At 41.6% G+C, this 22062-nt stretch overlaps 4 protein-coding genes across 5 annotated transcripts; 3 read left to right on the top strand and 1 right to left on the bottom strand.

Annotated features, from left to right (window-relative positions):
- LOC135642339 (KH domain-containing protein At5g56140-like) lies at positions 1–7119 on the top strand. 2 transcript variants are annotated; one of them, XM_065158416.1, is made up of 8 exons: positions 1–258; positions 824–909; positions 2983–3131; positions 4097–4216; positions 4298–4414; positions 6009–6053; positions 6255–6398; positions 6531–7119. In XM_065158416.1, the coding sequence occupies exons 1-8, from the start codon at positions 152–154 to the stop codon at positions 6678–6680; spliced, it is 918 nt and encodes a 305-aa protein (XP_065014488.1). In that variant the 5' UTR covers positions 1–151; the 3' UTR covers positions 6681–7119. The 2 variants fall into 2 exon arrangements, with proteins under 2 accessions (XP_065014488.1, XP_065014489.1); XM_065158417.1 differs by lacking the exon at positions 6009–6053.
- Positions 7120–8504: 1385 nt separating this feature from the next.
- Positions 8505–12238, top strand: LOC103990488 (glucan endo-1,3-beta-glucosidase 5-like). The gene is made up of 2 exons (XM_009409651.3): positions 8505–9383; positions 11053–12238. Exons 1-2 carry the CDS (start codon positions 9040–9042, stop codon positions 12164–12166), a joined length of 1458 nt encoding a protein of 485 aa, XP_009407926.2. The 5' UTR covers positions 8505–9039; the 3' UTR covers positions 12167–12238.
- Positions 12239–13150: 912 nt separating this feature from the next.
- LOC103991077 (subtilisin-like protease SBT5.3) lies at positions 13151–16337 on the top strand. Its single transcript, XM_065158763.1, has 11 exons — positions 13151–13315; positions 13394–13503; positions 13574–13671; positions 13746–13916; positions 14004–14112; positions 14196–14712; positions 14786–14883; positions 14961–15209; positions 15273–15387; positions 15460–15673; positions 15752–16337. The coding sequence occupies exons 1-11, from the start codon at positions 13235–13237 to the stop codon at positions 16291–16293; spliced, it is 2304 nt and encodes a 767-aa protein (XP_065014835.1). The 5' UTR covers positions 13151–13234; the 3' UTR covers positions 16294–16337.
- Positions 16338–16650: 313 nt separating this feature from the next.
- On the bottom strand, positions 16651–21111 carry LOC135642276 (probable galacturonosyltransferase 4). Its single transcript, XM_065158284.1, has 9 exons — positions 20777–21111; positions 20609–20643; positions 20484–20528; positions 20264–20378; positions 19870–20075; positions 18722–18990; positions 18220–18577; positions 17545–18126; positions 16651–17221 (listed from the first exon to the last, which is right to left on the bottom strand). Exons 1-9 carry the CDS (start codon positions 20874–20876, stop codon positions 16946–16948), a joined length of 1986 nt encoding a protein of 661 aa, XP_065014356.1. The 5' UTR covers positions 20877–21111; the 3' UTR covers positions 16651–16945.
- Between the last annotated feature and the right edge of the window lie 951 nt (positions 21112–22062).

Genomic DNA, 22062 nt, shown 5'->3' with positions numbered 1-22062 from the left:
TTCTCCGTCACCTCTCTCTCTCTCTCTCCGCCTCCCCGCAACACAACCATAAAAGTAAGGCAGCTCCTTAATTAGGGTCTCGCGATCTCGCCGTAATCCGCCGCCCGATCGCTGTACACAGCGGGAATCCGGCTCCGATCTTGCCGGGACCATGGCTTCCGGAAGATACATGGCCTATTCCCCGTCCCCTTCCGCCCCGCACTCCCCTCACATCTCTGGCATGCGCTCTGCCGGCAGCGCCCTCGCCGAGCAGGAGAAGTAGAGTTCCCGCTCTTCCTGAAACCCTCCTTGTCCAGAATCAAAGAAAAGATTTGATCTTTCTGCTTTTTCTGCTTCGCGATCGATTTTTCTTTTCTCTTTCTTTTAATTTCTCTGAAAATCTTTTAGTAGAACCGGTGATCTCACTCTCATCTGCGTTCGTGCTGGATCTCTGGGAGATTCCATTGAAGTCTGGATATTTCTGTGATCCAGGCAAGCTGATTCCTGATTTAAAAGGAAATATCTTTCTTGTTCAGATTTTGATCGGTGGGTTTTCCCATACTATGGTCTGATAGCATTTTGTAGCAAGAGCTCCTTCTTTTGGTATGTTCATGAATGACTGAGCTTTTGAACATTCCATCGATGCGAGGCCTGATTTTTAGAATTTGTAGTGCTGGTTGTGCTGGTTTGATTCTTTTTTGTCGAAGATCGGTTACTTCTGATTGTGAATATTAAGCCAGGAAACGTGTATATTTGTGCCTCCATTGGTTGTTGGGGATTTCATGTGTTTTAATTATTTGACAAACATCCTGCATAAAGTTCTCAAACAAGCATCACTTGCCAGGTACCTAGCGGAGTTGCTAGCAGAGCGTCAGAAGCTCAGTCCATTTGTGCCAGTGCTGCCTCACAGCTATCGCTTGCTTAACCAGGGTGGGTTTCTGGTTTCCTGAATAACATTATATCTTTCTGAACCTGCTTTGCAATGAACCAAAATGCATTATATTTGTTAATTCTGATATGCATGGGATGTGTACTCTTTACTATTGCTTCCTGATGTACTGTTTTTTGCTTCTTAACATAGTTTTGTATGCTATTTTCAGTCTTCCTGTATTAGATTTGGTTACACACTTTTCCCCCTTCCAATATTCTTACAAAAATAGCATGTGCCTATGTGCAAATGTCATCAAAAGCCTTCAGAACATTTTGCATCAGAATATAAAATATAAATTGTTGAAGATATGTTTAGTTTCTTAGTGATCGTTACTGATATTGTTGACATTGCACTTGCCTTTTCAGAGAAACGAAGATAGAATGAATGGATGATCAAACTTTTGGTGTGTCTCTGAATGAATATTGACATGGTCAATTTTGGATATTTGGAATATTTGCGAATAAATTTGTACTCATGATCAAAGACAGAATCAGTTGATGTCCTTGCGCTTTAACATAGAAAAGATCCTGGTGAGAATTTAAAAAGGAAATTGAATTATGATGTTTTAGTGATTTCAAATTTATGCCTTCCAGCATTATATCAGATAAACCACTAGGATATGATCTACCCTAGGATATACAATAATATAAGGTTAATTTGCATATATTTTGTAAGTTGATTTAGGCAGGTGCAAGAAAGGAGCTGCTTGAATAGTTTGACAAACTGGAAATCGAGGTGCGATTAGAAGTGCATTTGATAATCCTGGAGGAATCTAATGAGAATTTGTGCAAACTACCTAAGTCAGAGTTATATTATGTCAAACTATTCCTTATCTACAACCAGACTAGCCTGGTTGTTGAACTTTACCAAGGATTGTTGTTCCAGTGGAGCGATCTGTGCCATTTGGTGGCAGGCACAGTATGTGCCATCAGAATCATCTGTCATTCGTTGAGCATGTTGGGGCCATAAAAAGCAAAGAGAAGGGAAGAAAGAGAGGGTAAAATTCACTTTCTTTGGCTTCAAATAAGGGCTAGAAACCAGAAGCTAGAACCAGTTCCATTGTGACGGCTGATAGGAAGAGCAGAGAGAAAGAGAGAGAGGGAACTCAAGCGAGGAAGAATATTTAGCCTTCAGTATTTCGTGGTGATTTGGTAGGCAATCTACTCACTCCCTTTTTGGCTGCATTCAAGATGCCCTTGATAGGATATTTCTATATTAGCCCTCCCTGACCTTGCAGTGCCTGTAGCATCATGCGTTGAGCTGTAATTACCTGTTAACAACAATAGAAAGAGACTTATTTTGATAAGTCAGTCCTCCACTCCTCCTACCATCTTAAACCAAATTTGGACTTGATGCTTTTTCATCGGAAATTGATTTATTGAACTTTTTAATTTGTGTGGAACTGAATTTCTGCGTGAAAATACTGCAAATATGTCAAATGAAGATTTTTTCCTTGTGTAGCAAGTTACTGAGTTTCATACATGCATGACTCTGCATGTGCACACACACAAAATGAGTTACTGCTTGATAATTTATTAGCACACAAAAAGAGTACCATGTGCTGGTCTAGTGTTGAAAATATTTGTTGCCATGAAAATAGGTCAGTGACCTGAAATATTCCATGCACAATGTAGTTGAGATATGTAGACTTTTGGCTGACAGTGAGAGCCTTACAGTTTTCTTGTGCCCAATATGACAACCAGGCAAGATTGATGACTATCAGATAGCTGCACAATGTAGTTGAGATATGTATTAGCTCTTCTTTTTTGTTCTGTACTTCATAGTAAGTTGGATAGATAGATTTTCATTTTGGCAGTAACGAAAGCTCTGCCAATTGACAGTACTCTATATTCTTTGCATATAATGTTCTTTTGATTGCTTTCTTGTTGGACCACAATAAGCTAGTTCTGGTTTTTCCTGGTTTTATTTGTATATTACAAAATTTGATATTTGGACTAATATGGTTGTGGTACCAATCATTTAACCTGTGCCTGTTCATTTACTTCTGACTAATTTAGTTAACAAAAAGCTAACTGGTAATTCTTGTGCTTGAAATTGGAATTGTGGAGCAGAAATTTTGCGTATAACCACACTGTTGGAGAATGCATCACTTTTAGATCAAACTGGGCTTGAACATGGTAGCCCACTAATTACTGGAGGAGTATTTTCAAATGGAGGTGCTGCTGATATGAATGGCTGGGCATCAACATTTCAATCTGAAGTACGATTACTAACCATTAACATGACTTCTTTTATATCTAGTATATTGCTGCTCACCAAAAGTGTACATATTTTGATGCAACGGATGGCTAACATGAATTAGTTGTCCTGAATGAGTGCATCCTTTGTGTGCTGTTTACATTTGATGTCATTTAAAACGTTCCAGTTGTATTCTTGCACTATTCGACATAGTTGTCTACATACCATTTGAGTTTAAAATTGTCCTGGATTTTAGCTTACTGACTAGTATTATTGATCGCTTGAAAGCATTAGCATCTTAAAAAGAAGGCTGAACCCCCAGTTCAATTTATTTTATTTGTCCTAATTGCATAGGTATGTTAGGTAATTCAGATATAGATACCAGCAAAGAAATATTTCCTTCTTTTTCCGGTGATCTGTTGTTGCGTTATCTTAACCAATCAATTCCTTGCCATAATCCTGCATTTGTTAGATAATGCAGGTATTCTAGTATCTGCTGCTTATCTTTTAATAGTAGACCTTTGTTTTCAGCTTCAATTTGTTGCATCCGCAACATTGTATGTAAGAGATGCATATTTATTTATTAGCTTGCATGTGAACTTGAGATTTCTTCCCGTTGTCTACAAAATTCACTGTTGTTTCTTTCTCATAGCATCAGAATATTCTCTGCTAATTACGTCATGAAGCTAGAATGTGTTTACATGCGCTCAAAATGGTACCAGCTTCAATTTGTTGCATCTGTAACATTGTGAAATAGGCATTTTTGTTTACTAGTTTGCATGTGAGCTTGAGATTTCTTCCCCTTGTCTGTAGAATGCCCTGTTGTTGCTTTCTCAGAGCACTGGAATATTCTCTGCTAATGTTCTTATTACTTCTACTTCATGAAGCTGATATGCATTATATGTGCCCATATTATGTTGTTGTTCAATACTATCTATTGTCAATTGGTGGATTTCATTTGTCGTGGTATTTGTCTGTATCCTGCAGAGATTGGGAATATTACAGCCTTCATCAGGGAACGGATGGGTTGTTCCCCCAGGCAGCTCCTCGGGTCTTCTCGTGAAGAAAACAATTAGAGTGGATATACCAGTGGACCACTACCCTAATGTTCGTCACAACCAAATTTCTCTCCTTAATTGTATTTTGGAAGGCATTTGTTGTGGGATTTACTTTTTAATGATTGAACAGTACAACTTTGTTGGTCGGCTCCTTGGTCCTAGAGGAAACTCTCTCAAACGAATTGAAGCAACTACTGGTTGTCGTGTCCTAATTAGGGGGCGGGGCAGCATTAAAGATCCTTCTCGTGTAAGAATCACTTTTCAGCTGTTACTTTATGTTTTACATGCATGCATGGCATTGTGATTATGAACCTACAAAACTACAATATCAGAGGCTGCAAGCCATTGCCATGTTGCAACTGTAGGCAAGTTAGTTGCATCACTTTCTACATGTAGCTAGATGTTTTTACATTTTCCTGAAAATTCATGATAACCCCAAGTAATATTAAAGTGGATGAGCCATATTTCATCAATCTTTCTTCAGTTAAAGGGATATTGATGTGCTTTAGGATTTTTCCATTTCAGATTTAAGCACCATATATTACCAAATGAGATTTAAGTTCAACAATCTTTCTTCACTGGTACCAGTGCATGTCACAAGCATATTATATATACAACCATGGAATATACTCAGTATTCCATAGATGTGGCACATAGTACCTTAACTTTTCAGGTTTTTCTGGGACAAGAAAAACTTGGATGATTCTTTTGATAATTTTGGCATCATATAAGATAGAAGCATTTGTACAAAGCCTCACATGTTATCCTTCCATCTCTCTCTCTCTCTATTTGAACATTTCCCATGAGAGTTGCTCTTGGTTCGCTCATGTACAATATTAATTTCCTGAGTCAGAGCTTGGATATTATTATTTTACAAGTCTCTTCTGCTTGAAAATAAAGGTTTAGTTGATCATGGGAACTTGCTACCGCATTTATGGGGTAGATGGAATACAAGACCATGTGTGGATTGTCCTTGTTAGAATTTTGTGCTTGGTAGAATCTCCTCAAAAGTTTATTAAGATGTGATGGAAGTTCTTCACGTGCGTCTGTATCAGTTTAGTCTGCACGGTCAGAGGTGCACAAATCTAGTAATTTTTTGTAATTTCCTAGTCCCTTTTATGATTTTGGATCTTCCTTGACTTTTTCTGCAGGATTAGATGCAACATTTATCATTATGTATTTGTAGGTGTAATGATTTCTTTGACAAGACATCTCCTTATGACCTTCTGTTGCTTAGTTATACATGCAGTACATCCAATATTAGCATTTTGTAGCCTGTTCAATCTTTGGTTTCTTTGAAGGAGCCTGTTGTAGCAGCAAATGATGTTTAGGGTGCAAAATCAGGAGAGTGCTTCATGGGAGATCATGTTTCTGATGGATGATAGTTTCTTGTCCTAACTATAAGACTAGAAGAATCTACCAAGAACCTGAAAGGATGATTGGACCTCTCTGTTTAGGAGGTTCTTTGTGTGTGATCTAGGCTTTTGTCTTTAGTAATACTGATAAGGAACTGCAAGGGTCATTTTTCTTGTACACGCTGTTACTTTTCACAAGATTATCATCCTGATAATTTTTTCCCCTCCTATATATTTACTGTTGCATAATCCCATGGCTCATTTATCCAAGTTGGTTTGCATCTAAAATGAGAATCCCAAGAAGCCTATGGTAAATATCTTAGAAATGAAGCAAAACCTTGATTTTTGTATTTCTATCTACTACTCATAAAACAAATATCGATGATGTAGAATTAACAACCATAATGGTTGTACTTTTCAACCTTTTGGCTTCTTTCCTGTGCTGGGTCAGTCCTGATTAGAAACCTTGTTTAAGCTGTGGCTCAGCAGGCTGCATCAAGGGAGATAACAAGGCACAGCACATACTCACATGTACAGTTCTTGATACTTAATTTGTTCTCTTGATGTTTCTTTTAATATTTAACCTGTGTTATTTCTTTTTCTTTGAGATCTGTTTCTTAGTATGTTACATGACCGGGCTTTTGTGATATTTATGAAAACTGAAATTACATGTATGTTTGCATCCAATGTCATAATAGTCACTGAAGCTACATTTTCTATTGTATTTCATAGGAGGAGATGATGAGGGGAAAGCCAGGATATGAACATCTGAATGAGCCCCTTCACATTCTTGTAGAAGCAGACTTGCCAGTTGAAATTGTTGATGCTCGCATACTGCAAGCCCGTGAGATACTCGAAGATATGCTTAAGCCTGTGGTATTGTTCTACTCTCGAGCATGGAGTTTAATGCTGTTAATGTTCTGCAAATAATGATAGTGTTTCATTTTCCTGCTCTGCCAGATACAATTACTGGTAGCTATGTAAGATTGTTCCCCATTTCTTATGCAGGATGAGTCCGTGGATTTCTTTAAGAAGCAGCAGCTACGAGAGCTTGCAATGCTCAATGGCACCCTCCGTGACGATGGCTCTCACACATCAGGGTCCGTTTCCCCTTTCCATAACAGCCTTGGCATGAAGAGAGCCAAGACCAGGGGGTGAACTGAGATTGTCATTCAGCTGTGCCTGCAATTGACAACCATCTTTCTCCAGACATTACGGCCAATTCTCCTTGAAAGATTGATCAAACGTTGTGTCCCAGTTAGTGTCAGCTTAATGCGACTAACACGTGCCTCTGACTCTGGTTGTCTGAATATGTCTTTCTGCAGCAGGGGGAAACGGTTCTGGTATTTGCTTATATATGTGCCCTACTCAGGAATATAAATGTACTTTAAGCTTGATTTCAGTTTTGTGTGATTAGATTACAGTCAGTTTTGATAACAGTGTGGGGGTGTGTAGAAAAATCAGTCAGGTCTGTGTATAAATAGTGAGTTGATATTACCCATTAGAAGATCTTTGTAGGAGTGTGGTGGGCTATATGAATTCTTATAAGTGTTATGCTCTTGTATTTTGCTTGTCAATGCTAGTGCATTTGTATTAACCTTGTGTTTATGTTAATCCTGCTATAGAACCATAACCTCTCCATGTCATTGGTGCTATTTTGACATTCCTGATTATTATAATATTGCATATTTTGGAAGCTAAACTGTGTTAAATACTGATCATGGATTGTTAGTGTCATTTTGAATGGAGATTGATCATGATCATCCATTGGACTTGAGAATCAATCAGTAGAGCAGGCTTGGTTACTTGTGAACTGTTGCAAATGACACCTTGTTTAGAGAGATAACCTGCCTTCTCCAAAACTCCTCAAATAATTAAAATAAATATAAAAAATGTATCACCTTGTTTAGAGAGATTATTTTGGTGATTTGACCTTAACCTTTAAAGGTACAATTTTATTGTTATGCTAATATCTGTCTTCAATTAAAACAAGGGTGAATTTTAAAAAAAATTAAAGTTTTTTTATTTTATTTGTCAATGCATCTCCTTTTTGTTTGTGTACTTTTTTCCTAGAAGATGAGATTATCCTTTAATCTTGTTGTGGTTATGTTTGTCTCATCGTCATCGTGATCGTCGTTATTTTGCTTTACCATTATAATATTCTCATAGACCTCTTTCTCTCTTAACTCTCCTAATTTGTCCTTTACCGGTGGAGGAAGGTCTCAAGGGTGAGGCTATGGGCGTCATGGATGGCGACGAGGGGTTAACCTTGCATTGTCGATTTCGACCTCGTCGTGCACCTATGCTCTATGTTGCCTAGACGGGTTCGTGCAAACGATGGTTGGTGCGAGTGACACTTAGCACGATGGGCTGTGTGGGAGAGAAGAGAGGGAAGCTCTATCGTGGTTATCTCTTTCTCCTTCGCTTGAAGGTAGATGAACATGATGCATGAAGAGGGTATGGCAATCGACATGATGAAAGACGACAAGGCTTCGTTGCGGTATGAAGGCGACGGAGGTTGATTATACGAGTATAATATCATCTTTTAGAAAACAAGAATTATTATGCGACAATAAAATAAGAGAGGTTGGTTGCACAAGCATAATTTCATATTTTAGAAAATAAAAAAAAAATTTATGTGAGAATAAAATAAAAAGGGATGTTCTGTAAAAAAAAATTAATATTTTTCTGAGAATTTACCCTTAAAATAAAAATCAATGATAAAAAAAATAAATGAATGAGATTGACCCTGGAATGCAGTGGAAGCCTACTGCTTCGGAGCTCTTTTAACAGTAAAGGCAACAGAAGAATACTCCGCAGCAGATGAAAGGAAACAAAACAGGGCACATCAACGGAATCTTCAGTACATGCAAATGCTTTCTCTTTGTCGGCAGATTGCCACCTTTCGCTTCCTCCATTTGTCATGCGATATATGCAGCCTTATGCAGTAAAGTGAGTTCCTGTGTTCACATCTTTTCTCTTCTTTTCCTCTCCTTTCATGGGCAATTAGACCTCAGCCAATCCCTTGCAGTTTGCAGCTCTTAATCCACCTCATCGGAGTTGTCTGCGACTCCAAACCCAAATCATCTTTACTCTCTCCCCTGCAGAAGAATGATCCGTTAACGAGGTGGCCCTTGTCTTCTTCACAAAAGGCCAGCATTGATTGGCTGTAATGGATTGCCTGATCACCTTGTCCAACTCGATCCAAGACCATCAGATGACCTCCAAGATCTTAATGATCCACCACTTGTCAAAGGGATTGTTGGATTGTAAGATTCCTCTGCTGAATTCCTTTTGTATAACGTACCATTCACTTCATTGATTCCTTCGGCTTTCCTTTCTCTCTCAGTTTTAATTTCGGGTTTGGTTCTCTGTCTCTTTCTCTTTCCCACCACCAACCTCACTGGAGCCCAGAACCGTCGCTCATTCTCTCCGTCTCCACAAAACCTTGCTCCAGATCCACTCCAATGCCGCTTGCGCCCTTGATATCGCTATAAAGATCAAATCTTTGGTGGAAATGGCAGCTTCCAATTTGGCAAAGGCTCTGTTTTGGGGGTTTTTCCTTGAAAGATGCCTCCTTTTTGTGGATTCCGCCATTGGCGTCAACTGGGGGACACTGTCCTCCCACAAGCTCCCCCCCTCCGTGGTGGTGGATCTCATGAGGGAGAACAAGATTGGAAAGGTGAAGCTGTTCGACGCGGACCCGGAGGTCCTCTGGGCCCTGAGGGGGAGCGGCATCGAGGTGATGGTGGGGATCCCCAATGACTTGTTGGCGGCTTTGGCGTCTTCCATCGCTGCTTCTGATCAATGGGTCGGTCAGAATGTGTCGAGGTACATGGTTAAAGGCGGCGTTGATATAAGGTACGTTGTTGTTGATCGTAGAACAACTGTTTGAGCAATTGCTTCTGTTGCATTCTGATTCTGGACGCTAAAGGTGAAGTTTTTGAGGATTGAGGAAGTGGGAATCGTAGTTTTAACAAAGTCCAGAACTGTTCTTCAATTATTCAACAAACACATGTCTGCTAAGATTCATATAAAACGCTTAATCTACTATGCTTACAATATTTGATAAAGCATAGGGAAAGAAATAATTGAATTACCAGATGAAATGCCCTTTACCTTTCACTAGTAAAGATGCAAAGGGACACACAAGAATTTAGCATGGGATATGTGTATGATCAAATAAAGGGGTGCTAGATGCAAATGTGCATATTATAACAGTGATCCTTTTGCCTTAGGTACATAGGTCATTTTCCATGTCGATTGGAATTAATCAGGCATTGTTTTTATCATAGGTAAAATAGATTTTGACTTTTATTGATAATCTTGCTACAAGTTAGAAATGTAAAATTGAAGGATGGATGCAAGACTGACATATGTATCTGATATGTTGAGGAATGTATGAATAAAGGTTGGATGCATGATAGACATATGTATGCAGTAATTCATGTTCCTTTTGAATATGGGTTACATGCCACATTCGTGGTGTAGCAGCATCACCGACAAAAAGGATTTATGATCGTTAAGTGGACCTTGCGATAAGTATTGATACATATATGATCATGAGTAAAGATGCAAGGTGAAGATGCATTCATATCTAGCAGTCCTTTTTGCCTCAGGAATGTGGGTTATATACCACATTGATTGGAGTTGACAACAGGTAAAGTGACTATGTATAAGGAGAACATGGCTAGAAGTTGATCATGAAATATGACTAAAAGGGAGAATGCTAGATGATCGAATGTATATATGCCCTGCCTCAAAGACATGGTTTACATGCTACAATGATTGAAATTAATTGGACACTCTGTCATTGGAAAAAGGAAATTAAGGATAAGGAAAACCAAAGTAGATATTCTTGTATCTATCTAAATAAGCAGTTGCTCAGTGGCATAAAACTCAGGGTCAACATTGAACCCTGGTAATAAGCATCTAGATAGAATAAGTCTCACCTCAAGAATGAAGCCCATAAAAGAACACAAAATCAAGAGTTATGCTCAAACTTGAGTAAGCCTCTTGAGAGAATGTGAGTCTCAAATCAAGAACTAGGCCCAAAGGAAAGAATGAGTCAAGAAACTCAGTACATAAATAATCTTGAATGCTAAACTCAAGGGCATGATCGTGAGGGTTTCAAGAAGTCAGCAGATGTATATGGCTTGAATTTCATTATAGAAGGATTAAGATATCCATGATCAAGAAGAATAGGCATTTGTTGATTGTGTAGATGGGCTCCTTAACAAGAAACCTAGATGGTATGTTATTGGGTACACTGGAACTTTGTGACATTCAAATTGTAGTTAGTGGGCTTGTGCTAAGTTTAAACATTTAATATAATTAAAAGTTTTCGCTAGCATGAATTTACACATATGCATATGGAAATCCATTGTAGGCTAAGAAAATTTATTGGCTCCGTATTACATTTTTGTAATTGGATTAGCTAATCCTTAAAAAGGATAAGATTATCCAGATGTTTGTTCCTTACGTTCATTTGTAATATATCATATTGGAACTCAAATCACTCTCTTGTCAGATATGTTGCAGTTGGAAATGAGCCCTTCCTCACAAACTATCAAGGACGATATCAGTCACTAGTTCTCCCAGCGATGCTCAACCTTCAGCAATCATTAGCTAGAGCAAATCTTGCAGGCTATATAAAGCTAGTAGTCCCTTGTAATGCTGATGCTTATCAGTCAGCTTCAGTTCCTTCTCAAGGAGTGTTTCGGCCTGAGCTGACGCAGATAATGACCCAGCTTGTTTCTTTTCTTAACTCAAATGGCTCTCCCTTTGTGGTCAACATTTATCCCTTTCTAAGTCTCTATCAGAGTGCAGATTTCCCACAAGACTATGCCTTTTTCGAGGGCTCTTCTCACCCAGTTGTCGACGGCCAGAATGTCTATTACAATGCCTTTGATGGTAATTTCGATACCTTGGTGGCTGCTCTCAACAAAATTGGATATGGGCAAATGCCCGTAGCCGTCGGAGAGGTGGGCTGGCCTACAGAGGGAGCACCAAGCGCAAATCTAAGTGCTGCAAGGGCTTTTAACCAAGGCCTCATCAGTCATGTTTTGAGCAACAAGGGAACGCCTTCGAGGCCTGGGATTCCTCCAGTCGATATATATCTCTTCAGTCTTCTCGATGAAGAACAAAAGAACATCCTACCTGGAAACTTTGAACGGCACTGGGGAATCTACTCTTTTGATGGCCAAGCCAAGTACCCCTTGAACCTTGGATTAGGTAATGGTTGGTTGAAGAATGCGAGGAATGTTCCATACCTTCCATCAAGGTGGTGCATTGCTAATCCATCTCAGGATCTCACCGGTGTCACGAACCACATGAAGCTCGCTTGCAGTTTTGCTGATTGCACAACTCTGTACTATGGAGGATCATGCAACACGATCGGCGAGAAGGGGAACATCTCTTATGCCTTCAACAGCTACTATCAGCTACAGAAGCAAGATTCAAAGAGCTGTGATTTTGATGGGCTTGGGATCGTTACATTTCTCGATCCCTCGGTAGGTGACTGCCGCTTTCTTGTTGGAATTAGCGACAGTAGCGGTTGTTGCCTCGGATGTGGCATCCTTTGTGCATTGTGGTTCGTATCACTTTGGGTTATAATTTATCTGAGAGTTGTTGATTCCTTGTAATGTAGGAAGCAGCTTGGAAGTTTTTGTGGTGCTTATCGAACATGAATATGTTATACTAGAAGATTGCATGCATGTCGACTTTGAATATTCATGTAGTGCCTTCATTACTCACACAAAGATAGGGTGAAGAGTCTTCATCTCCTTGACATGTAGATCAAGGTGATATATCTCAATGTGCCAGCTTAAACCACTAAGAAACAGCGATTAATGCCTCTTATTTCTTCATTTTATTGCTGTCTCTTACTAATTCATCCTCTGTTCTGGAACAGAACATTGCAAGTTCATCATCAGGGAGATGTCAATGGTGTTTTTGCAGCAAGTTGTGCCCACATCAGGCATGGCCAGAAATTATAAGTCATAAGATTAATCGACAGATCATTGGCGACTAAGTCTTCTACCCAAGAGATGAACTCAAAGTAACAACTTTATCTCTGCACTCGAGTTGGTGCATCTGTGATCTCTCTCTCTCTCTCACTTTCTCTCTACAGAGTGCAAAACATGAACTGCAGCATCCCTGCTCACAGATTGAGGGAAAAATAATCTGCACAGAGCAAAATTGCCTGGGAAGACAAAGACATGTTCTTCATGAGGTCTTTGACTTCATATTTCCTTTCGATCCTGATAATATGTTCAGAAATTTCACCAAAGGAATTAATACAATATGCAGTGATAATTCAGCCAAAATTCCAAATCTCTCACGGTACAGATAAATAGCCAGTTAATATGATTGCTTTGAGGATTCTCTCTCTCTCTCTCTCTCTCTCTCTCTCTCTCTCTCTCTCTCTCTCTCCAGTTTTAGTTTCGGTGCACATAAATGTCGAGAGGCAATTAATATGTTTCCTCTGAGGATTCCATCTAATTCTATTATCCTGGAAAGAGTCCATAACAGATCAACCTTCATCCCTATTCCTCCGTCGAAGGATCTCCTCATCAGTAGCCTCTCCAAACGAACTGTATCTGCTCTATCTACGTGCATCCACTCCGACTCTCCAAGTGTCTTATATATATAGACGCTGCATCGGCGCTGCTAGTAACGAGGAAACAGGGGAGGAACATAAATCGCGAGAGATGACGAAGCTTCATCTTTTTCTTCTCGCCATCGCATTCCTTTCCTCGCTGCAGAATCCAGCAGTCCTCGCAACCAAGAAGGTGAGCGACGACGTCCCGTAACCATATATAACCACGCAGATAGATCTGCTGACGTTTGTCCGTGGGATGTGATGCCAGGCTTATATTGTGTACCTCGGCGGGCACTCTCATGGCGCCAATCCCACCCCTGCAGACTTCGAGAGTGCAACTCAGTCTCATTATCAGCTCTTGGGATCCACTTTTGGAAGGTATTACTGTTACTCTGATCCAAAAACAACAGTTCTAGTGCTGATCTAAAGTTCATATCTTTCATCACAGCGAGGAACTGGCTCGCTCTGCAATCTTCTACTCCTACACGAAACATATCAATGGCTTTGCTGCAATGTTGGAAGAGGAAGAAGCGACGCTGATCTCCGGTTAGAGTTCTTGTCTTGCATTGAGCTCTTCCTTCTGACGGTTTGTGATCTTGGATTCGCTTCTCTCGGTGCAGAGCATCCCGATGTCATATCGGTGTTCGAGAACACCATGAAGACGTTGCACACGACCAGATCATGGGATGTCATGGGCGGATTCTTGAACAGGCAGGGGAAGGCGCACCCCGAATCTATTTGGGCCAAAGCCAACTATGGCGACGACGTCATTATAGCCAATTTCGACACAGGTTCTTCGTCCATACCTTCAATGCCTTCGTTTGTTCCTTCTTTTCTGTTTGGATTATCTTTGACGAAGCTGCGTTTTCATTCGAAAGGTGTGTGGCCTGAATCCGACAGCTTTGATGACAAAGGATACGGGCCGGTTCCGAAGAGATGGAGAGGGATCTGCCAGAACAGCACGAAGCACAGCTTTCACTGCAACAGGTCTTCTTCTTCTTCTTCCTGGTTCTCGGTGTTCTATTGCAGAGACTATACGCGATGCTAAAGCTTCCTTTTGGGTGATCCAGGAAGCTGATTGGTGCCCGGTTCTATGACTTGTCCCATCAGGCCAACAGTGCATCGCCGCCGGTAGAGTACTCTCCCCGCGATAGCGAGGGCCACGGCACCCACACGCTCTCCACGGCCGCCGGGGGGATCGTCCGCGGCGCAAACATCTACGGCGAAGCCAACGGCACTGCCAGAGGTGGCTCGCCCCATGCGAGGGTCGCCGCCTACAAGGTGTGCTGGGGGCTCTGCGCCGATGCCAACATTCTTGCTGCCTTCGATGACGCCATACACGACGGCGTCGACGTCATCTCGTTGTCGGTAGGTGGTCTTCCGTATGAGTACCTCTTCGACTCCATCGCCTTGGGGTCGTTCCATGCAGTGCAGCGAGGAATCACCGTCGTGTGCTCCGCCGGCAACGACGGACCGACCCCTGGCACGGTCTCCAATATTGCGCCATGGATATTCACCGTAGGAGCAAGCACGATCGACAGGGAGTTCTATTCCCTCGTCACTCTCGGCAGCAACAAGAAGATAAAGGTTTGCTTCTTTCGTCTTCGATCGATTACCGCTCCATACACGACTCGACCAGTTGGAACGCGTCGTCTTTCAGGGAGTGAGTCTCTCGCCGAAATCTCTTCCAGCCCATAAGCCCTATCCATTGATCGATGGCTCTAATGCGAAGCGCCCGAATTCATCCGCCGAAGAAGCGTAAGAACAGAGTTGCTCCCCTGTAGTCCTGCTCGCATTCCATACATAGCATGAACAATTGTTTGTGGGAATTGCAGTGGCTGGTGCTACCCCGGAACACTCGACCCCGAGAAAGTTCGAGGAAAGATCGTAGTTTGCACGCGCGATACGTCGTTTGCACGAGTGGAGAAGGGCGTCGACGTCTTGAAGGCCGGCGGGGCGGGGATGATCCTCGCTAACAGCGATGAGGAAGGGAACAGCCTCCTTGCGGATCCCCACTTCCTCCCTGCTTCAATGATTACATACAAAGATGCTCTGAGACTGAGTTCCTATCTGAAATCTACCAAGTATGATCTTGTCAGGAATTCGACGAGTCATTTCTGGCCACTGAACTCGATCTTTTTTGATAGGTCACCTACCGCTACCATTTCACCTGTAACTACAGTTCTGGGAGTGAAACCAGCGCCGGCCATGGCTTCTTTCTCATCTCGAGGCCCCAATCTTATCAATCCCGAGATTCTCAAGGTCGTATCTGTTGCCTTTCTTTGTTCGTTTCCTCTCAATTGCATAGCTTACGATTCCTTCTTGCTATTGCAGCCTGATATCACTGCGCCAGGGGTGGACATTCTCGCAGCCTTCACCGAGGAAGTCGGACCTACCATGCTGGATTTAGACAAGCGACGTGTCCGATTCAATGTCATGTCCGGCACGTCGATGTCCTGCCCTCACATCTCCGGCGTCGCAGGCCTGCTGAAGAAGCTCCATCCTCGTTGGAGTCCTGCTGTTATCAGATCGGCCGTCATGACAACCGGTTAGAGATCGTCAACAACGGAACGTATTGCTCTTCTATCTTGCGTGATCTTAATTGAAGTTCTGGATTCTATGGCAGCGAGAACTCGAGACAACACGAGAACGCCAATGAAGGACGATAACCGCGAGAAGGCCATACCGTTCGACTACGGCGCAGGGCATGTGCGGCCGAACCGCGCCATGGATCCCGGGCTGGTGTACGACATCACCTTCACCGACTACGTGCATTTCCTGTGCAGCCGCGGGTACAACGCTTCCAACATGGCGCAATTCATCGGCAAGCGCTTCGCCTGCCCGTCGAAGACCATGAGGGCGGAGGACTTGAACTACCCATCGATCACCGTCCCGAACCTCCAGAAGTCCTTCACCGTCTCTCGCACCGTGAGGAACGTCGGCACGCCCGGCACGTACAATGTGAGGATCAAGGCTCCCTTCGGCATCCACGTCTCGGTGAAGCCGCAGACGCTCGAGTTTGCCAAGGTTGGGGAGGAGAAGACGTTCCAAGTCAGGCTGCGGTCGCGTAGCGAGAGTGTCGGTGTAGGGTATGTCTTTGGTGGCCTGACATGGACCGACGGTAAGCACTACGTGAGAAGTCCTCTGGTGGTGAATGCGTTCTCATGAGGTTAACATCACTGGGTCGAGATGATCCCATTTTTTAGGATTTAGCCCCTCTTTTTTAATTCTTTTGTTTAGATATAGAAGTATAGTTGCTAATTTATTTGGTTGGTGATTCTAATAAAAAATCTTTGTTCATTTTGGGGTTTTGATGAAACTGTTCCAATGGTACTTTGTAGATACATATGCAATTAACACGAGAAAAAGGCATTGGCATTACATCAAACACCTTCATTGAATACACAAGTATTATTGACTCAGCAAGAAACTTTACTGAAATATCTATCGTGCAGACATTTGAGCTTTTTCCAAAAGCAGACTGCTTTTTAGATTCAAATGAGATAAGCAAACCAAGAAACTTCATAAAGGGGGAAAGAAACATGTTATAAGGATGAGAGAGATACATTGCAGTTAAATCTCAGGGTAGTAGAAACAATATGGCTTACAGTAATTTGAATGAAAGTTTATAAGATGTGATATTAGAGATGAAACATGTACAATACAACTGCACTTGTGCAGATGGCAAAAACTATGGGAATAAGAAAAACTAACGACGAATAAGAGCACTTATTAATGAGAGCAAAATTGAGCTGAACATTTTTACTCCATGCTGAGGCAAGAGAGGGTTGGAAGGATGCTTAAGCGCCACATCCACTCTTCAAGGATTGATGTTGCAGTCCCGTATAAAAACGTGATCGTAGTTTACATACTTGGACCAATAGCCACGATACTTAGGCATGCCGATATCCAACCAAGGCTTCATGTTTCCGTTGTAGTGGATGACTGCAGCCGATTCGATGTCCTTCAGGTCCACCTGTGCATTGTACCCAAGGCCCAAAATATGCCACCGGTGATCGATGGGAATTGTATGGTTGTAGAATGTTATTAAGCCAGGAGGAAGACTTCCCAATCTCCATAACTGTCGATCAATATTCTGTGAGAACAGAGATAACAAACAGATTAGAAATATGCTGCTCCACAGTCGCAACAAGTGTAATTTTGGCGCATTTGAAAGTTATTTTAGGCTCTAAACAAAATAAAACATCTCATCCAAAATTTTAGAAAAAAAGAAAAATATAACTACTACGCTTATCACACTGTGCTATAGTCATGATATGTGCCACATGCCATTATAAGGTTGTTTCATACCAATGCAGCATCCTAAGCTCATCATCAAGGCCTATAATGTTGCCCGGTCCCTTCTAAAGATGATTCAAGTATACTAATTCAGCAACTTGTATAGGCATCATGTCTTACCAGGTTCTGCCAGTAGTGATAGACTTGTGTGATTTTCTGCTTCCTCCACTCATCCAAATCAAACACATTCATTCCGTATGCCCAACCGCAAGCACGGGGATTGAAGTTCTTGGCAATAAGAGGATTTGAGAAATTGAGATATTTGTCAAATCGGTGAAAGCTTTCCCCACATGTCTCGATTGCACCATTGACTTTTCCCTTCATGTCAACCTTCCAAAGGCCAGTCAGGTCCTTCTGTACAACAATATCATCATCTAAAAACACCACCTTGCTGAGCCTTGGAAAGACCTCGGGTAGGTAAAATCGCAGGTGATTTAGAATGGATAGGTACTTTGGGTTTCTGTACTTCAAGTTTGCATCAGAATTTGCAGTACCATGATGAGTCCTGAAGTAATAGTCAATCATGGACTGGGACCTAAGCTGTTTCAATACTGGACTGTAGTTGTCATTTAGCCACGTAAATTCTTCAATGGTCTGAATTTGAATGGCGGCTTTTCCAGGTGGGTTAGCTAGAAACCACATCCTCATAGCTGCATAGTTCAGTCTATCAGTTACAATGTGGAAAACGTGGTCTGCAGGGTTCTGCAAGTAAGATATACTCTCTTTAACTAACCAAAGCAAATTGAGATTAATTGTTAAAATGAAAGACAGAACAGATGATAGTCGAGCACTCACATTGGCGTTAGATATAGTTGAGTTGACCACCACTGCTGTAGCCAATATATTATCCGAAAACAAAGCATAGTGATAGAGATCAGGGTCTTCAAACTTTTCTCGATATGGGAACTGTTGCTGGCTGGAGTTCAGGGAAAAGTACTCGTTGGAAAGCCGTAGAGGAAGACAGTGTAGACCTTTGGAAATGGTTTTAGCAGCAAGTTGAGTTAGAAACAATTCCTGCTTCTTATGAATTCGTAACTGTTCCTCACTAGAGTGAACCATAGCACGGAGCTTCTTTACAACAGCAGCACAATCATCTTGAATCTGCTTGCCTTTATTCAAAATTAGCTCCATTGCCTTCAGTTTCTCATATGTGCTAAATTAGCCAAAATTGGGAAAACAAGGTCATCAATATCAGAGAAGCAAGCATAAGCCCCATCCATGTGCATACAAACACAACCGTTGTATGCATGTATAAGGCTTGCATATTATATTTCCCATAAAAATTGGAAAAACTTACATTTTTGGCAGATCTGAATCCTTGGTTGCATCTCCAAGTACACGCTGAGTATCCTTTATACGTAAGCGTAACTCCCTTACAAGGTGAGGATTGGCTCGAATGGGCCCAATGCCAAGATAGACCTTTGCACGAATCAACTGGTCCTTGAGCTGCCTGACCCTAGCATCAGGAATTGTCATGTTGCTGCTCTTCTTTCTCAGGATTGTCTGCCGTTTTTCTGGATTGTTCCTAGGAGATGTCTGTCTATGTTGCTTTTCAGATTCATTTTCCTGTAAACACATTATACACGTAAACAAAGCAACGCACATTGCAGGCACCATAATTAGAAATCAAAGACAGAGATTGCAGAAGGGACTGGAAACAGATATCACAAAGCATAAATGAAATGATTGCGTTCTGAGAACACTCATGTCATTATTTTCCCTTTATCACCCCTAGTTAACATCAATCACATCTTTTGGACTAGTCCGATGGACCATCAAGATCTGATCAAACTAATCCGACTTCCTAAATTTAGAATTGAAATGAGGAAGCTTCCTGTGTAATAAGTTCAAAAGCCAAAATCCCAGTTCGTTACAAGTAGGTTCACACAATCGTGGTAGTTTGACAGTCCAAAACGTTTGCTCAAATGATTAAGTCAAGGTACTTGTAACTTTTCAGGACTAGTAAATGCTGGGAGAAGTTGGATTGCCAAATATATTGTACTAACTTTTCCACCTATGGTCAGGTATATTTCTGATGTCACCAATAAAATATAAGATCCTATTCCATCAAGCTACATCAGCAGCAGCTTATAGTTGACTTTAATTTCCTCTAGATAATAGAACAATGAATTGCTATGGAAACTCCACCATAATTTTCTTCCTAGCAGATAAGAACTGCCCGATAAGCACAACCAAATCACACATTCAATTAAAATAGGAAGAAAAAAGCAAAAAATATGAGATGGCATAATAGTGCTAACAAGTCATCAGCACCAAAGAATGTGCTCTGGAATCGTAAATTCCCTAAGTTCCCACTTGTTCAGAAGCAACAATAATTAATCAGATGTGATACTACAAAAGAAAAGAGAAAGAGAGAGAAAATAATGCAAAATCCAAAGACATTTGTATTGTAAGAATTGACTGCAAAACAAATTAGTAAGCCACCTCTTTTGCTGGAATAGAATTAGGAATAGTTTGTTGAGATCCCATTTCTTTGTGCTCTTCCACTGACTCGGGCTTCTCCAACCCGTTTCCTATCACCCCATTGGTCACTTCCTTGATCACAGCCTCCCTCTCCGGCCGACTCCTCTCATCCACCGCTGCCGACAGAACTCTGCTCTTGTGCTCCTCAGATTTCCCCAATGGCAATTCTGTAAATAGTCGAGAAATCAACAGTCACCATCGACCTACCATTCTTTAGAGTAGTAATGAACCACATCATCTTGACCACCTAAAGAGCTCTCCATGTAACCATTATAATTAAGATCCACAAAGTGTAAGATTCTTCCAATTGAAGGGCAAACAATCCTAATACCTACACATCAAAGGGAAACCCTACCTGCGGTGGTTGATGATGCAAATCCATCCACCGGATCAGTCGGAATCTGATTGGAATTGCTTGAATTATCAGAATATATAACTCCGACTGGCTCTTTTACGGAATTCGTCAACTCCTGCGAGCAGATACAGGAGGTAGAAAGATCAAACCTTTCACCAAAATTTGAGAATTAGACGCGTGTACGAAGGCAGAAGGGTCGAGAGAGAATTCTGAACGCCACCTGCGAAAGCGCATGCGGTTCCCGAACCTGGTTCGTCCCAAAGCTCTGGAAAAAGACATGTCTCTCTTTAGATTAAACAAAAGAAAGAAATGCACAAAAATGTCTCCGCGGCGTAGGAGATTTACCAGACCGGAAGCTTCATCAAGGACCTCGTCATTTGCTGTAAAAGGGAAACAAAACAATGAGAACACCGTAAAAAAGACGAGACTTTCTCGTAAATCACTCATCAGAACCCCATCTTCCCCCTAAAAAGACTCCATCTTTGCCCCTCTCCCTCACTTTCGGGCACTCACAGCTGGGCTCGGAGGCGGCGGAGAGCCGATCCGTGTAAAGAACGATGGGCGCGAGAACCGTGAGGCAGAGTAATGCCAAAACGAGATTCCTCCTCACCATCTTCGACCACCGCTCATCATCCGAGAAACGACGCTCCCCACCCTGTTTCCTCTGCCGCCCCCGCAACGCAAGTGCGAGATGAAGAACCGCAATTAATAACCCGACAGAGACGTGCCGGCATCGGAGAAGGCCATGAAACCAGCCGTTGCTCGACGGAGAACCACTTCCAGCCTCTCCTTGAGGCCAAGACAGTCACGGAGTGATATGCGAGCACTGCAAGCTTCCTCTGGCACTCTGATTTCTATTCGAGAGGTATATACGCAGGGAATGGAGATAGATTTACCCCCATATTTGCTATGCGTTGTCCAACTCTACGCTAAACTATGAGCGGAGAAATGCATAGTTCAAAACAAAAGGGAGTGACTTTATCACTCGTGGGATCAAAGATCCTAGCCGTCCAAGTTAGGTTTCAGGGAATGGAGACCGCTGGATGTCTCACACTTGTATGTAATCATCTAGTTTTAGGTTATATCATGTTAATACCATAAAAACCATCAAATTTGAGTTCAGTGAAAATATATTCATCTCAATTTTGTAATGCATTTTACTTTGGGAAACAAGATATTTTCTTTTGGTAAATATTCATCTCATCTACCAATTGGGTCAATATCCACCGTTTTGTATTTCATACGATGAGAATACAGGAGAAATGTACCATTTGGTATGTATGTTTCAATGTATCAGACAATATGTCGATTGTCGGTTCCGACCGACAGGTATCGAAGTGAAATATAAAACATGAAGATATAAATAATTGTGATCTAATTGAAGCCACAAACATTGAGGCCCACTGCAGATTGACAATTAAATTTCTCATAATTTTGTACCGTGTTTTGTATTATGTGCTTCAAGTCTATTTGTTCGCATTCGGCTCGCTTCTCCTCTCTAACATTGGTGTCGATTGGACCGGTTCGACTACATTAGAAAAAGATTGGACCCAATCGGTTGATCAAATCAGATATGATATTTTTAGGGAATGGAAGGCTCCAATAGGAATTGCAGGCCATTCTGCTCTCTCATTCTCTCACTTCTTTTCACAGTCTTAATTAATTTCTCTCGGTTCAAGTATAGCACAAACACTAAGAATGAAGTAACCTGGCAGGCGACGTAGGACTCTCCTGCGATATCCATTCTGTTTATGCCATTATAGACTCTACCTGGAAGGAAGATTCAAGAAGAGATCATC

The sequence above is a fragment of the Musa acuminata genome, chromosome BXJ3-7 (assembly GCF_036884655.1).
Source record: "Musa acuminata AAA Group cultivar baxijiao chromosome BXJ3-7, Cavendish_Baxijiao_AAA, whole genome shotgun sequence".
NCBI lineage: Eukaryota > Viridiplantae > Streptophyta > Magnoliopsida > Zingiberales > Musaceae > Musa > Musa acuminata.
The sequence above is the reverse complement of the archived record's forward strand: the minus strand, read 5'-3'. Positions and strand labels throughout refer to the sequence as shown.